The 13593-nt window shown below is 50.6% G+C and overlaps 1 protein-coding gene across 4 annotated transcripts in view; it reads right to left on the bottom strand.

The window, feature by feature from the left end:
- The window catches only part of LOC111853763 (serine-rich coiled-coil domain-containing protein 2-like), a 40811-nt gene that overhangs the window by 18543 nt on the left and 8675 nt on the right, over positions 1 to 13593 (bottom strand). For all 4 annotated transcript variants that reach the window (XM_023831038.2, XM_023831039.2, XM_023831040.2 and 1 more), the window contains exons 2-6: positions 11046 to 12252; positions 10446 to 10648; positions 2089 to 2188; positions 1611 to 1692; positions 1197 to 1374 (exon numbers count right to left, since the gene is read on the bottom strand). In XM_023831038.2, the coding sequence (XP_023686806.2) occupies positions 1197 to 1374; positions 1611 to 1692; positions 2089 to 2188; positions 10446 to 10648; positions 11046 to 12210 (1728 nt within the window). In that variant the 5' untranslated portion in view covers positions 12211 to 12252. The remainder of the gene's footprint in view (positions 1 to 1196; positions 1375 to 1610; positions 1693 to 2088; positions 2189 to 10445; positions 10649 to 11045; positions 12253 to 13593) is intronic.

Genomic DNA, 13593 nt, shown 5'->3' with positions numbered 1-13593 from the left:
CTTGGTGACTGTGCAGCCCGTAGGTCCCTATACCACTTTGTCATTATCCCACCCCAAGCTTCACGCCAGGTCATCACATCATAAGCATAGCCTATTCATTTTTGGCACATGCGAAAACTTTCAAGGTTCATTTCAAAGTTAACTAAAGCAACCAAAAACACTGGGGAACTTAGAAAGCCCTCCCTCACTCCAAAGTCCTCCCAAAAGCCTCTGTCCAAAAGTCGCAGACCAAGCGATGAAATCGCCTTCGGTACTTCAAAAGACATCTCCAAGCAACCTACAGGTCTTACTTTCATGTAACTGATTTGAAAGACATCACAGTTTTAGCACCCCCGTGGTGCCGGTTTTTATCGAAAACCATCCAAGTCCACATGTGTCTGAACAAAATCGAGAGGCTATCAAATACATATTTTTCACTTTGACGTTCTCTCATACTGATGTAATCTCTCGCTTTTACCTGACTTCACTGAAATTTCTTTATCCACCTCCAGTCAAACTCTCAAGCTGGAAATTACCCTGATCTCCACCACTTGAAGCAAAACAAACAATTACATTCATTAAATAATTACACCGCTAAAAATGACATTTCCAAACCAAAACAAAACTAATTATGCGGAAGATCTGATACGGGCCGGCGTCGGGAGGCGGACTGGCATGAGGATAGCGAGGAGCCGGGTTTTGGGATTCTGTGCCGGTCGAGGACGACGTGTAGGGGGGCAGCGGGGTGCACTCCCCTGATCTGAAGAGGATGTGGCTGAATGCGCAGCAGGAAACGCCTGCCCTCTGAAGGGCTCCTGGCATTTAAAGCAAGAAGACACCCAGGGGTGGCGGAAGTGGAGACCTGAGTGATTTAGATATAGGGTGGAGATGGGCGTAAGGCTGCCGATAGATGGAGGGTATCAACAGATGTGTTTTGAGAGCAACACAGTCGGACCGTCAACGAAGGCCACTTCAGCATTCCCAAACCCACGTCTGAGGGCGTCTCTGTTACACATCCCCATCCTCTGGTAAAAGCACATCATGTGGTCATACTTATGGAAGGATCGCAGCTCCTTTAAAATCTCAGCGAGCTGGATCCCAGCCAAGCCTGTGCTGCATGGGTGTGATGGTGCGCCCCCTGCATGTGGGTCTGTGTTATTGCATGCGAATATGTGTGTGTGTGCGCGGGTGCCGGTAGCCCCAGGAGCTTCACACACCTGTAGCAGCCCCTTCAGGTGGAGCAGCTGGGCCTTGACAGTGGAGCAGTCCTGGGCCAGGTCCCACAGCGCTTCCGCCTCGACGTCGGACGGACTGGTGCAGCGTGGCACGCAGCCTCCGGCATGCTGGTCCACTCCCAGTGCGGAGTAGATATCGAGCTCCGGAAACATGGATTCTCTGCGAGACGGTGAGAGAGAGAGACGGGGAGACAGAGCTGAATGGGTTACCAGGTTCTCGGTGATGCCTGTATCATCCCAACCAGCCCCACTGACATAACTGCAGATATAACATATATATGTAGACAGATATATATTCTTATCCCAGCAAAGGCACATTGCAAGCACACACGGGCAGGAGCACGGCTCAAACACGTCAAGCCGGTGGTTCTGACAGGGACACCGCAGTCTGCTCACCTGTCAGAGGCGTGGCCCTGCCCAGACCGCCCCCATAGCCCCGGGTCGCCTGGCCCCTCCGTGCAGGACGATATGTCCGCATCTGTGAAAGGGGACACCGTGTGACCGCTGAGCCACCGATCCTGGCACCCTGCGGTCACACCAAGGCACCAAAGCGCTTCACGAAGCGTTTCTCGCACGTGCGCGAGAGCCTGAAAACCCCGCTACGGGTCGCACTTCACAAAAGTGCCAAGAGCGGGGCACCGCCGCGGACGGCGGCTCCAGCATCGCTGAGACAGCCAAGCTGCCGCTCGCTCGCCATACATCAGCGGGCTGCTAGAGAAGTGTGGGCGTGTGCTGCCACCAAGAGGCCGAAGGCGGCCAAGCAACGCAGGAGGAGTGAAACCAAGGTCGCACAGAATAAAAAAACGCACAGCACCGAACCCATTACAGGCACAGCGGCAGATCAGCGAAGGCCTTGGGTACGAGGCGCACTCACCGCTGTGCAGCGAGCAGTCTTCGGGGAGATCCACATCCAGCATGAGGTCGTCCTCCTCCAAGTCACATGACTCCAGGTTGTCTAGGTTGTTCAAAATGTCCTGCAGGCGAGAGAGAAAACCTTACGGCTAAGATTCAGGGATTACAATGTGAGAAAACTTCCTGCTTTACTGACTACACTGATTTACTGTAGCTCCCCTAACAGGAAGCATATTAACTTCTAACAGGTAGAGTCCTGGGAGTCAAAGACTACAAGTTTTTCAATGCATTTAAATCCCCCCCCCCCCCCCCAAAAAAAAAATCCATAAAAGAAAAGGATAAGGATAAAACCCCTGCTATTAATTGCAACATTTTCTTTTGTTATATAAAGAAAGAAGTTGCTGAATTTCTTCCCCAGCAGTTGGAAGATAAGCAGGCAAAATAAAGGCAGGGCACAAATCAATAAGTTCGGAACCTCTATAATAGAAGTGCTCCATCACCAGTGAAATCAGAGTGCCCGAGACCTCCACCCCACCCACAGAGCCCTGCCACAGCAGTGGCGTTTCCGGCGCGAACAGCATCACCATCCTCCTTGTAAACATTCAAACAGTTGCCAGGGTTTTGCCCAGTGCAGGGCACCACGGCTGAAGTATCAGTCGCTCTAAGCAGTACAAAACCCCGCCAGTTTACGATATAGATTTGAATCCGGAAATCGAAGTCTGGCGAGAAACACTACAGTTCTCATTTTTCTATTTTCTTACTTTTAAATCCAAGCACTATAGTGCACTCTCCATCCAAAATTAATAACAGTGTTGGTCTGTGACCGGAAAGGTCTTGGTTATCTTCCGGGCGTTTACCCCAGTTTTCCGCCCCTGTGCTTCCCGCCGAGTCGGGCTTAGTCACAGCGGGCTGCTCCCCAGGAAGCATTCCCTTTTTTTTTTGGGGGGGGGGGGTCCAGCAGTCTGTGCTGGAAGGGCTGAGATTATCTCCGCGCGGGAAAAGGGAGGCAGTTCTGGGGCTCGACGCTCTGCAGCCTGTAGGAGCTTAACGCAGCCGATGAACTAAATGAATTAAAAATCCCCCACCTATGAGTGCCATTCCTAGTTAACCACCCAAGTAAGCTGTCTTATGTTCGGTTTTATTTATAAAAAGGTTATATACCACCTCTATCCACATCAAGCCCTCTGGGGCGTATATAAGGCACTCGCGACCGGGGGAGAGCAGACTGGCTCCAGAGTTCGCCCTACCCTGTCACTCACCGATTCAAAACGTATCATTGGTTAATAAGGTTGACCCCCTCTGTATGAATTATGGCCCCCAACTTAAAAAAAATCCTAGAATCGCCCCTGGGGGCCTTTCTACACTGGCCAGGGGGATTACTGAGGCCTTAATTGTTACACTATTTAGTTCCCATCAGGACTGGCGTTAAGGTTAATGCAGCCTGAACATGAGCGAGATCAAGCTGCATTAATAACTCCAAGCGGTCCCCCACGCCATGCCCACGCGGGCGAGATGCCCCCCCCCCCCACAGGCAGCCTCCATCCAGCGGAGACAACCGCGCCGACGCCGACCAGGTTCACCATTCACAATGGCGTCATCTTCCAGACGAGCTAGAAAATAACCTCAACAGACGATCAATACTCCTCTCAAAATGGAAGGGAGGCAGGGAAGAAAAGAAAAAAAAAACAAGGGGAGAAAGGCTGGAATCGGCCACATTGATTTCCTTGCGTTTCTATTGGCCGGCCAAGTTTTCGCTTTCTGCTTGCACTTTCCTTTAAGAGCAGCCTTGATATGTTCATGTTTCGCTCCAGTCTGAGGGCATTTTTTCCCCATCTCCTCTCAAAAAAAAAGGAAAAAAGAAAGAAAAGAAAAAGCAGTGCAAAGCTTCTGCAGAATGTGAACTACAATTTTTATGTAGCCGCTGGCCTCTCCGGAACAATGAGCTCGCTTCTGTGCGCTGCCATTGTGAACCGGTGACGCGGCCCGTATGCGGATGAGGACAGGGCCGCCCGCCGTGCCGCGGCTGGTGTCCAAACCCGCCAGATGTGGGATTAACTTCGGCACGCCGAGCACAACCTCTGCGGCCCCGCACGCGCAGCGCCATTCACAGCATCCATCTCTCGCCTGCTTTATTTATTCTGCCAAGCTTTATCTGCTGAAATGGTTCCCGGCACTCACATGCCAAGGCGGGGGGGCTTCTGGACAGAAACACCGCACGAGAGACAGGGGCCGTGCATTCGGGGAGATACGAAAGGCTGCAGTTAGGGCCTGCTGGAGCCCCGATGCAATTCGAGTCCTGCCACCAAACCAAACCAAACCGACAATCGGTGCAGGCGGCAAGCCGTTCAGACAGCCCTGCTTGCTGGGGTGTAATAAAACTATGCGTGCCTGCATATACAAAACAAATAAATAAAACATCTTTCCGGATCCAAGCGCCGTCAAGCCAAGCCACCTCAGACTCATCCATCATTTAAGGGGAGTAGCAGGTCCATTACTTATGCGTCATACTCCCAGTGTCCAGGTGGGGGCAGTGGAGAGTCTGTGCATAGGACCATGAGCAGAGGGGAGCGCTTGAATTCTGAAGATGCCGAGATCGGTCATGATGGGGAGTGCACTATAATGCTTGGATTTAAAATGAGTCATGAGCGCTGAAGAGAGAGCTTGGGGGGGGGGGGGGGGTAATGAAATTTCTAACTAGCGTCCATAAAGGAGGGAAAGGTCAGGCCCATCAACGGGGTGATTAAATCACCCGCGCGCTCCCCGGGGGAGTTAATCCAGGGCACGCCACGCCGATTACCAGGGTTCACCCAGGTATACCCAGCAGGGTGGGGCCAGACCTTCTGAAGCAGGAGAAATGAATCCTCATTTTCTTATAACATCCAGACCACAAAAGTAATTTACACTAGGCCCCTCAGGCAGCTTACAGTGTACCAGACGTCCCCCAGGACACGTGGGCAGACAGCATCTCCACATGTTTGGCTGCCCGTGCCCATACCCACACCTTTGGGGGGGGGCACCACTGGCTGCATGGAGTATGTCAGGGGTAGGCAACCCTGATCCTGGAGTGCTGGTATCCAGCAGGTTTTTTTCTTTTTTTTTTTTTTAAATTCCCTCCTCCACCCCCCCTCTGCAGAGGACTACTTTATTTGTATTTATTTATTTATGTTATTTATTTATTTGTTTTATATTTGTATTTACTTCCTCAAAAGAAGGAGGGGGGGGGGAACAAAGGAGAAGAAGGGGGAAAGAGAGAGAGGGAGAGAGAGGAAAAAAAAAAAAAGAAAAGAAAAAAACAAAACAGATAATCTGCTTCCATGTCTGCTGAAAAGAGAAAGACAACAACCAACATCTGTACTAATCACAACAAACATCAAACGTTAAATGTTGTTGAACAGCACACACAACCAGCATTATAACACATGCCCAGAAACAACAGCCGATCAAGACAGTATGTGTCCGTGAGCATGTGTCCGTGAGCACCTGTGTGCACACCTGGTGTGTGTCAGCGCGCTGGTGTTCATAAGGTTTCTCCATGTAAATGTCTAGTAGTGTGTGTGGGGAGCCACAGCCCCGCCCACCCAGGACATGAAGCCGACACGGAGGAGACCCGGGCCCCAGACATCCAGAGGCCCCCCAGGGCACGGGAACCCCAGGAGGACCACCGCAGGGACAATTGCAGCCCCCACCCAGAAAAGGGCAGAGGAGCACTTCGGAGGGGGGCCATCCTACCTGATGAGTTACTATCTGCCTGTGATCAGACGTGGAACCCTGGAACTTTGACACACGTAGACTAAACTCTGGCTCAACTATTATAGCAGAAAAGAGAATGGGGATCTAACATGGGGGGCAGCATGCAGCTCGGCGACAGGGACCTGTGCCTGTATCCCGAAGGTTGTGGATTCATAGCCTACGGCTGGGAGAGTAATCACCACTACTGGGCCATTGATCAGAGATCCTAATCTCAGCTGTTTCAGGGCTATTGGCTCACGCTGCTCTCTTGGCTTTGGTCAAAAATGTGCAAAAAGGAAGATTCTGGAACTCGGGGGGGGGGCGGGGGGGGGAGCAATCCAAACTCAGGGCAACACTGAACTTTGAATATCTCTAACAGTACACATCTTTTTACACATTTTTCCATTTTCGGGGCTTAGTGCTAATTAAAAGGCCAGTATAACTGATAAGTGATGTTATGGTGTTGTTGCCCAATTGTTTACGCAGTTCTGAATCCTTACAACATTTTGTCCCTCGTAACAAATCTGCAGGTACACAGAATTTGAGCGCACACACGGCCTCTTTAAAACCAGATAGTACAAACTGCCCACCACAACCCTGCACAAAACAATAGGGCTCGGAGGGACTATTTTCAGCCAGCTCAGTCTTTCAGTGGATAATGTGCTTTGCCTCCCTACAGTCAGCCCAGCCAGATTATAATTATAATGATTATGATTATGTAAAGCAACGGGACGCCAAGAGCCCAGAGGGGCACTGCAGAGAGACATGAATGAGGCTCGGTGTGACAGCCCGTGCGTTTCTCTGGGCCAACAACCTGAGCAGTCCCACTGGCAGCCTGAAACTCAGCCTAGAGCAACACTGCCATCTGGTGGCAGACTTCAGCACTGCTTCACCTTTGCCAAGACATCAGGACAGCTCACCATGAGCCGAGAATTTCAGGAACATAACCATAAAACATTGACTGACTCACAAAAGTTAGTTTGTCTTTATCACATCTCATGCCACAAAAGTCTGAATTAAAACCAAAATATGGTGAAATCCACAAAAGAAAACCTGGAGGAGGTTTTTACATATCTGGCTAGGAAGGTATAACATCAGGTGAAATAAAGAAGGAATACAGGAAGGTGGGACCGGACAGCTTCATTAAACAGTTTGAAATACAGGATAGGAGGGTGATGGATCAGTGCTGTCATGAATCCATCTGAATCTCAGCTGCGCCATTCTTCTCCTAAGGAGTCCTCAGAACCGGAAGGGGTGAGGAGACGTCCTACGCCTGCTGTTCTCACACCCCTACCCATCAGAAACCCCCTTCCCACCACTTCTCCCCAGGACATCATCACCCTAGGCTGGACAAACTGCTTAGTCCTGGGGTGGCCATCCTTATCCAGAAAGGGGCGCTGTGTGTGCGGGTTTTCACTGCAACTCCCCAATTAGGTTACTAATTAGAGGACTGATTGGCTGAAGAGTCCTCACACCTGGGTTTGAACAGCTGAGCTAAAGGTTACCCCCAAATCCTGCACACACAATGGCCCCTTGTGGATAAGTTTGCCCACCCCTGGTTTAGCCGGATGCAGTGCCGTACAGGGGTCTGTCAAGATGGCAAGAAAGGGAGGGATCACATGTATAACACCAGGATTCCTACCTAAAAAACATCTGCCTACTCCTATCCAGAACAACCCAGGGCCACTGGAAATCATTCAACTTCCTGTCATATAATGGTAATCAATTCAGTCTGGTGAAGACAATCTTCTTCACAGCATGCTGCCTACAGACGAGCATTACTAAACGGAAATGGGGATACTTACTGATGGCTTCCTCTAAAGCAGACAGGGCAGCACATTCCATTAGCAGCTCAAATCCCAATCAAATGAGTGTGATAACTCCCCCCCCAATACGGGCTTCAGACCCAGCCGCATGTATCTAAAAGCAAAGCTGCCTATTCAGATCCTTTCCTGCTCGTATTTCAGCAGACAATGTATTATGACTGATAAAAGCACTTCCCTCCAAAATTCCATCGGAGGAAGTGAGCCTAGAGAACCGTTCGGATAATGGTTCAGGCACTCTTGACTTCCCCATTAAACATTACAATGCCATCGCTGCTTTGAGAACAGCCAATAACGAAAGACTTTTGTCCAGGGTTCAGGAGTCATTGACATTGATTAAATATTTTTCACTTCTGAATCTGGATTTTTTTTTTTTTTGCTTATTAATCAAAGAATATCTACCATGACATCAATGTGACCAGTGATAGCTAGATGACAGTCACCACATAGAGTTATCCGTGAAAGTGGCTCTGAGTCTGGGCCCAAGTCAGCCATTGTCAAAGGCTCTTTGGTTTTCTGCGCGATTAAGGACTTTATGTAATCCAGCTTATCTGTCTCAGAGCGGGAACTGGAGACGCACCTCCCAGCGCCACCTGTCCTTGAACTTACCAATGTGAGCAGTGCAGCCTGCTGCTTGACCGGGCCCAGAAAACGAGTAACCCTCTATTACCACAACCTGACCAGGACCTTTGAGACCACCCAAGCCTAGTGTCAATGTTTCAACAAGTCAAAGAGTCTGACTCTCCAGGGAAATGAAGCAGACGGCAGCGGCGCCGTGACACTGCAGCAGCCACCCTCACCTGCCTGCTTTTCATGACCCGTTGGACCGCGCCTCGCATCGATGATACGGTGTCCTGTAGAGGCCACAATTCCTACAGGCACATTGTTTTAAGGGAATTAAACTCCTTACGTTTTTTAGCTTTCATGTCAGTGTAACGCAGGTCAAGGATAAAAGGATGAAGTTCTCAGAACCTTAATTCTCCCTAATACGTCTGACAGACGACGAGTTATTTTGGCACAGTGTCAGGCTGTTACCGGAGGTTTTAGTGAAACACAATTCTGCCGTTAAATTGCCTTTAAGATGAAACTGCTATAGACACATAAACTACATTTGATCCATGTCAGTTTTCATTTAGTGAAAGTACACGTTCTGCCATAATAAACTGGCGATACTTATGCCCCACCCTGCCAGGATGAGGACCACAGAGACTCAGGAAGCCAAGGGCGACTCGTAGGTCCGGAGACTCATGACCGGGCCGGAACAAACTGATACGAAAAGCACAGGAATGAAGAAAGCACGTTTGGCTCTGGTATTTACAGTTACCTACAAAATAACCTGCTGCATAGTGTATGGATTTTACAGCCGGCATTCTTAGGACAGCTGTTCTAGAAGACCCTCTGGGCATCTGTACATTTAAGTACCATTACCCAAATAAGGCCTTAGACTCTGACTGTCTGGGAAACACTGCAGTATAAGGAGAGCGAGCCTCCAGGGAGGTGTCTTAAAGCCTCGAATGGTCCTGGCATATCTTTGCAAACGCAGTTCAAACACAAATGGAGTCCTGCACGCATGCAATACATATGGAGCCCTGTGAAAGACGCAGGGAAACTCAAATAATCAATTTGGAGATGCAAGCTGGGTCACACGGCCATATCTCATGGGGCAAAGGATTCTGGGTAAGAGAGCAGTGGCCCTCTGACGAACTCCTTCACAAGAATGTGGGAACCAAAGAAAGTAAAGTAACCCCAGAGCAGCTTACCAGAAGTTAAGGATGTCGCTCCGGAAAGGCTCTCCTGGGTCTCAAAGCAGCAACCCTGCAAGCTGGAGCCCCTAACCGCCGCGACACACACTGCATCCTACTTCGACGGGCAGCCACACAGAAGCGCACGCACCACAAAGAGAGAATTATTTCAGCCGCAGAATGCCTTACTAATGCATCCCATCACCTAAACACAAAATAAAGCTCAGCTGAGCCAATGGTTCCTGGGCCAACTTGAAAGCCTGACAAAAGGGAAGCTAATAAGATTACGTATTGCATTCCACTCCGAACGCTTGGCGTCTTCCAGAAGGAAGACGATAAAGAGCAACGTCATCTACTGGTAATGTGCCTCAAGTAAGGGCTAAGGCAGGGGCCTTCTATTCCAGCCTCACATCACTTCATTGATAAGCCTTAACATCAGGAACAATTAGGGGGGGTGGGACAGGCTTTCCAGGTCCACATAACCCCTGACACCTCCCCCCACCTTCAGCACCTTCATCTGCAGAATACAAATGATGAGCCTGCAAGGTCCTGTCCCAGACTGCTTTTTCCAACACATACAAGACTGTCTGCTGGCAATAAAATGTTCCAGTCATGCGTTCCGCTGCATAACAACAATGCCACAATGCCCCAGGTGCATGACGAAGAGAATCGCAATCCCCGTGTCAGCCACGCCCTCGACCCACGGCTGCCTAGCAGAACCGACCTACGGGACGTCTCTGCGCAGCTGCAAAAAAGCACGTAAAAAGGGGAAACGTGACTTCAGCGAACCCTTCAACTAAGTCGTCGGTACTGAGCCATATTCAGGGTCAAACATGAGTGCCAATATGTTTGCAGATCATTAGGCGTATTTGGTAGGTCTTTCATTTTTACATTTTTCACCAGCAAACGAAAGCTGTCCAAAATTCGAATGAAACCCCTCTCTGATAATCCAGAACACATATATGTAATGGAGGTAATGAAGTCTGATCTATTAAACATCATTTTACACTGAAGAATAGAGGAGGATGAGACGCCTGCGGCTCCCCTCATAGCAGAGGAGCAGGAGGAGATGGCTGCCCGCATACCATGCTGTTGATGTCAGAGTCATAGCTGCCGCAGGGGTGCGTGGGAACCCCGAGGGGCTCCAATCCCTCCTCGTCCCACATGTAGGTGCCCCCGGAGCTGTCGGAGGGGGAGAGGTCTAAAGATGAGCCGTGTGGGTAGCCCACGTCCGGGGACAGGGCTTGGTCGTTGTGGCAGTTCGGCAGTCCGAAATCATTGTCTCCCCCTGGTGGTGAGGCACAAAAGGGCATAGAAGTACAGTCGTTGCCCTGTCCAGGGCCTCAATTCTTTCTTGCTTGGGGACTCTGTAATGGAATCTCATCCACCACTACAAAAAACGAGTAAACACCAAGTGCTCGTCCAACAAGTGATTCATATTTCATGCATGTATCACAGTCCAATATAATACACAAATTACTTGTTTTACACATAATCTTACAATCTGTATAAGACACTGTTTTGCATTAAGCCTAAAATTACTTTGACTAAAGACATATTTTTTGCTTGTCACTGTATGGCTAACTGGCACTATCATGGGAAACAGCTTGGAATAAGCAGCCTTTTCAGGTTTGCAGCAGCCAAACCCCCCCCCAACTCGGGCCTCCCGCTGTGTCTGCTCTCACCTGTCAGGCCCATCTCTGCCCAATCCACACCGTCGGACAGCAAGCTGTGGAGACTCGTCTGGCTGGGCGTGCTTTCCTGCCGGCTGGGGGGGGTGTTGTCAATAAGGGCATGGGGCTGTGATTGGAGAAGCCCTTCCCTGGGGGGCGGGAGCACCTGCAGCAGCCCGTTCACGTCCCCCAGGTTATCAAAGTCGTCCAGGTACTCCTCACTGGTGTCGACATGCTCCAAGGAGGAGGTAGAAGACAATGACATGTCTTCCGGAAACTCTGCTGGGCACTGAGGGATATGCTCTGCCTCCGAGGGGCCCGGGGATTCCTCCGGGGTCCCCCCTAGGTCACTTGGAGGATCAGGGGAGGTGAGGGGCGTCACCATGGAGTCCCTGCTTCCCTGCCTCGATGATGACCGTGGATGCTTGACCATGGAAGGCCGGGTCAGTTTGTAGCTCAATACCGAGGGCTTCCCGGGTAGCAGAGCCTTCTTTGGAACACTAGGGGGCGCCAGACCAACAGCTGCTGCAGGATCCTTAGTGCTAGGGGAGGGTCTGCCGGAAACAGGCTTGCAGCGTGCCTGGCCTTTGCTAAAAGACAGGGAATTGGACACAGGCAAGGGACTGGCGGAGGGAAGCTGCTTGAAATGGCTGAAGCTCTGTGAACGTACCATGTTGTCTAGGGACAAGGCTTTCAGGCTGTCGCTGGACCGAGACAGGCCCTGTCGCAAGCTAGGGCCAGGTACCAAACGCCGCAGGCTGGAGCGGGACGGTGCGGGGCCACCGTTCGAACCTTTCAGTTTGCTGCTGTGCGTACCGTGCACACGACCTCCACGAGGGGTCCCCCTGGGGACAGGGGAGGCGCGTCGGGGCTGGGAGGCTGTGGCAGGAGCATTCTTAACCTCCCTCGTCATGGCCACCAATTGTTCCTCCAAGTCCTGCTCAGACCTTGGCATCGGCACGCTGGCAGTACCACCACCGGTCTTTCTTTTCAGGGCGGGGAGGGACGACACATGCACCATTCCGTTGATCTTCCCCTGAGGGGGAACCTTCCCTTCGACACTAGGTGTGGACTGGCCGGATCCATTCAACATGGGGCTGGTGCCACCGGCAGGCCGGGCACCAAATTTTGGCAGCCTGGAGACCATGGTGGGCTTGTGGAATAGGTTCTCTCCCATCAGCTGTTAGCGGTGTCATGGAGGAGCGACCGGCGGATGAAACTGGAAGAGAGAAAGTGAAGTTCAATGTAACGCTGACTTAGGAGAGCTTAGGAGGAAGATAACATTAAGAACATTCCATTAGCACATGATTCAGTGAGGCTAATTAATGCCTCTAACGAATGTGAAAGTCATATGGCTCTTAGAAGTCAGAGCCAAAGCACAGTACATCTGTGCAGGAATATCACCGCTGAAACGTGTCCTTTGACAGATGGGCCGTGCCCAAGGCAGGACGCGGGAGCACAGGCTTGTCTAAACACATACACTCCTGGGAGTTTAAATCACACAGAAACACAAGCACACATGTTTCTCTCACTCATGACAAAGCCACTAACATTCTGACAAGAGACAGATCAAAAACATGGTACTTCAAATGTGATATCAAACAGCAGACTAAAATACTCAATAGGCCAGTATGAACCACTGTATTACTTTCTGTCAGCCAAATAAGTGCTGAAAAGCTCTGCACAAATGGGAAAAACACAACAAAGCAGGTCCCAGTGCTGTTACCGCGCCACTCACACGCCCAGCACCATCAAACACCGATGCAGCCACACCTGTTCTTCCAGTAGTCATTGCCTGACCTGCCCACACCCATAAAAATATGTAAATATAAGCAGTGTGAGTTATCACAGACCCAAGATCTACTCAAAGGAGACCCTGTTAGTATTTTCACAATCTGTCACCCGTCCATCTAGACACTGTACAACCGGTCAGCTAACAAATGAGGAGGCCGCGAGCTGAAGAACAGACAGACATTTGTAGGCAGGGCGGGGCGGGCGAACCCCACAGTGCTGCCTCTGACACACAGATCGTCACCCCGCAGTCATACAAAACACCAGAAAGAGATCATTAAAAACAGTCACACCCAACACGTTTTAACCCATCCCGTTAGTTGGGGACAAGAAACATCCCAAAGGTCATTCCCAGCATGAGAATTAGTCCATGACGGGGAGGCTGAAACAGGCTTGCAGATCAGACGTTATTCCAACATCAATGTACCACAGGCCTGTCGGCTATGACAGCCGCCTACCTGAGCTGGGGAAGTAATGGAGTCAAAATCCTCCCCCTGAGGAGGAGGAGGAGGAGGAAGGGACTTTATTGCACATATCTGCCCACGCTCTGCACACGTCCCCCTCTGCATCTGTTTACATTTCTGAGCAAATAAACATGCGGAACAAGGCGAGGGCCGGGGGATGGTGGCGGGAAGGGGTGGGGCGTAAGCCAAAAAAAAGACAGTTACGATATGACGCTTCGCTGATCAGATCCCGGAGCCCCGGCTTGCAACACCCTCGGGTGCAGGAGACAGAAAGACAGAAGCGTGGGTAATTACGCACAGGGACG

This window comes from Paramormyrops kingsleyae, chromosome 20 (assembly GCF_048594095.1).
Source record: "Paramormyrops kingsleyae isolate MSU_618 chromosome 20, PKINGS_0.4, whole genome shotgun sequence".
Lineage (NCBI taxonomy): Eukaryota > Metazoa > Chordata > Actinopteri > Osteoglossiformes > Mormyridae > Paramormyrops > Paramormyrops kingsleyae.
This window is presented reverse-complemented; position numbering and strand designations above follow the sequence as displayed.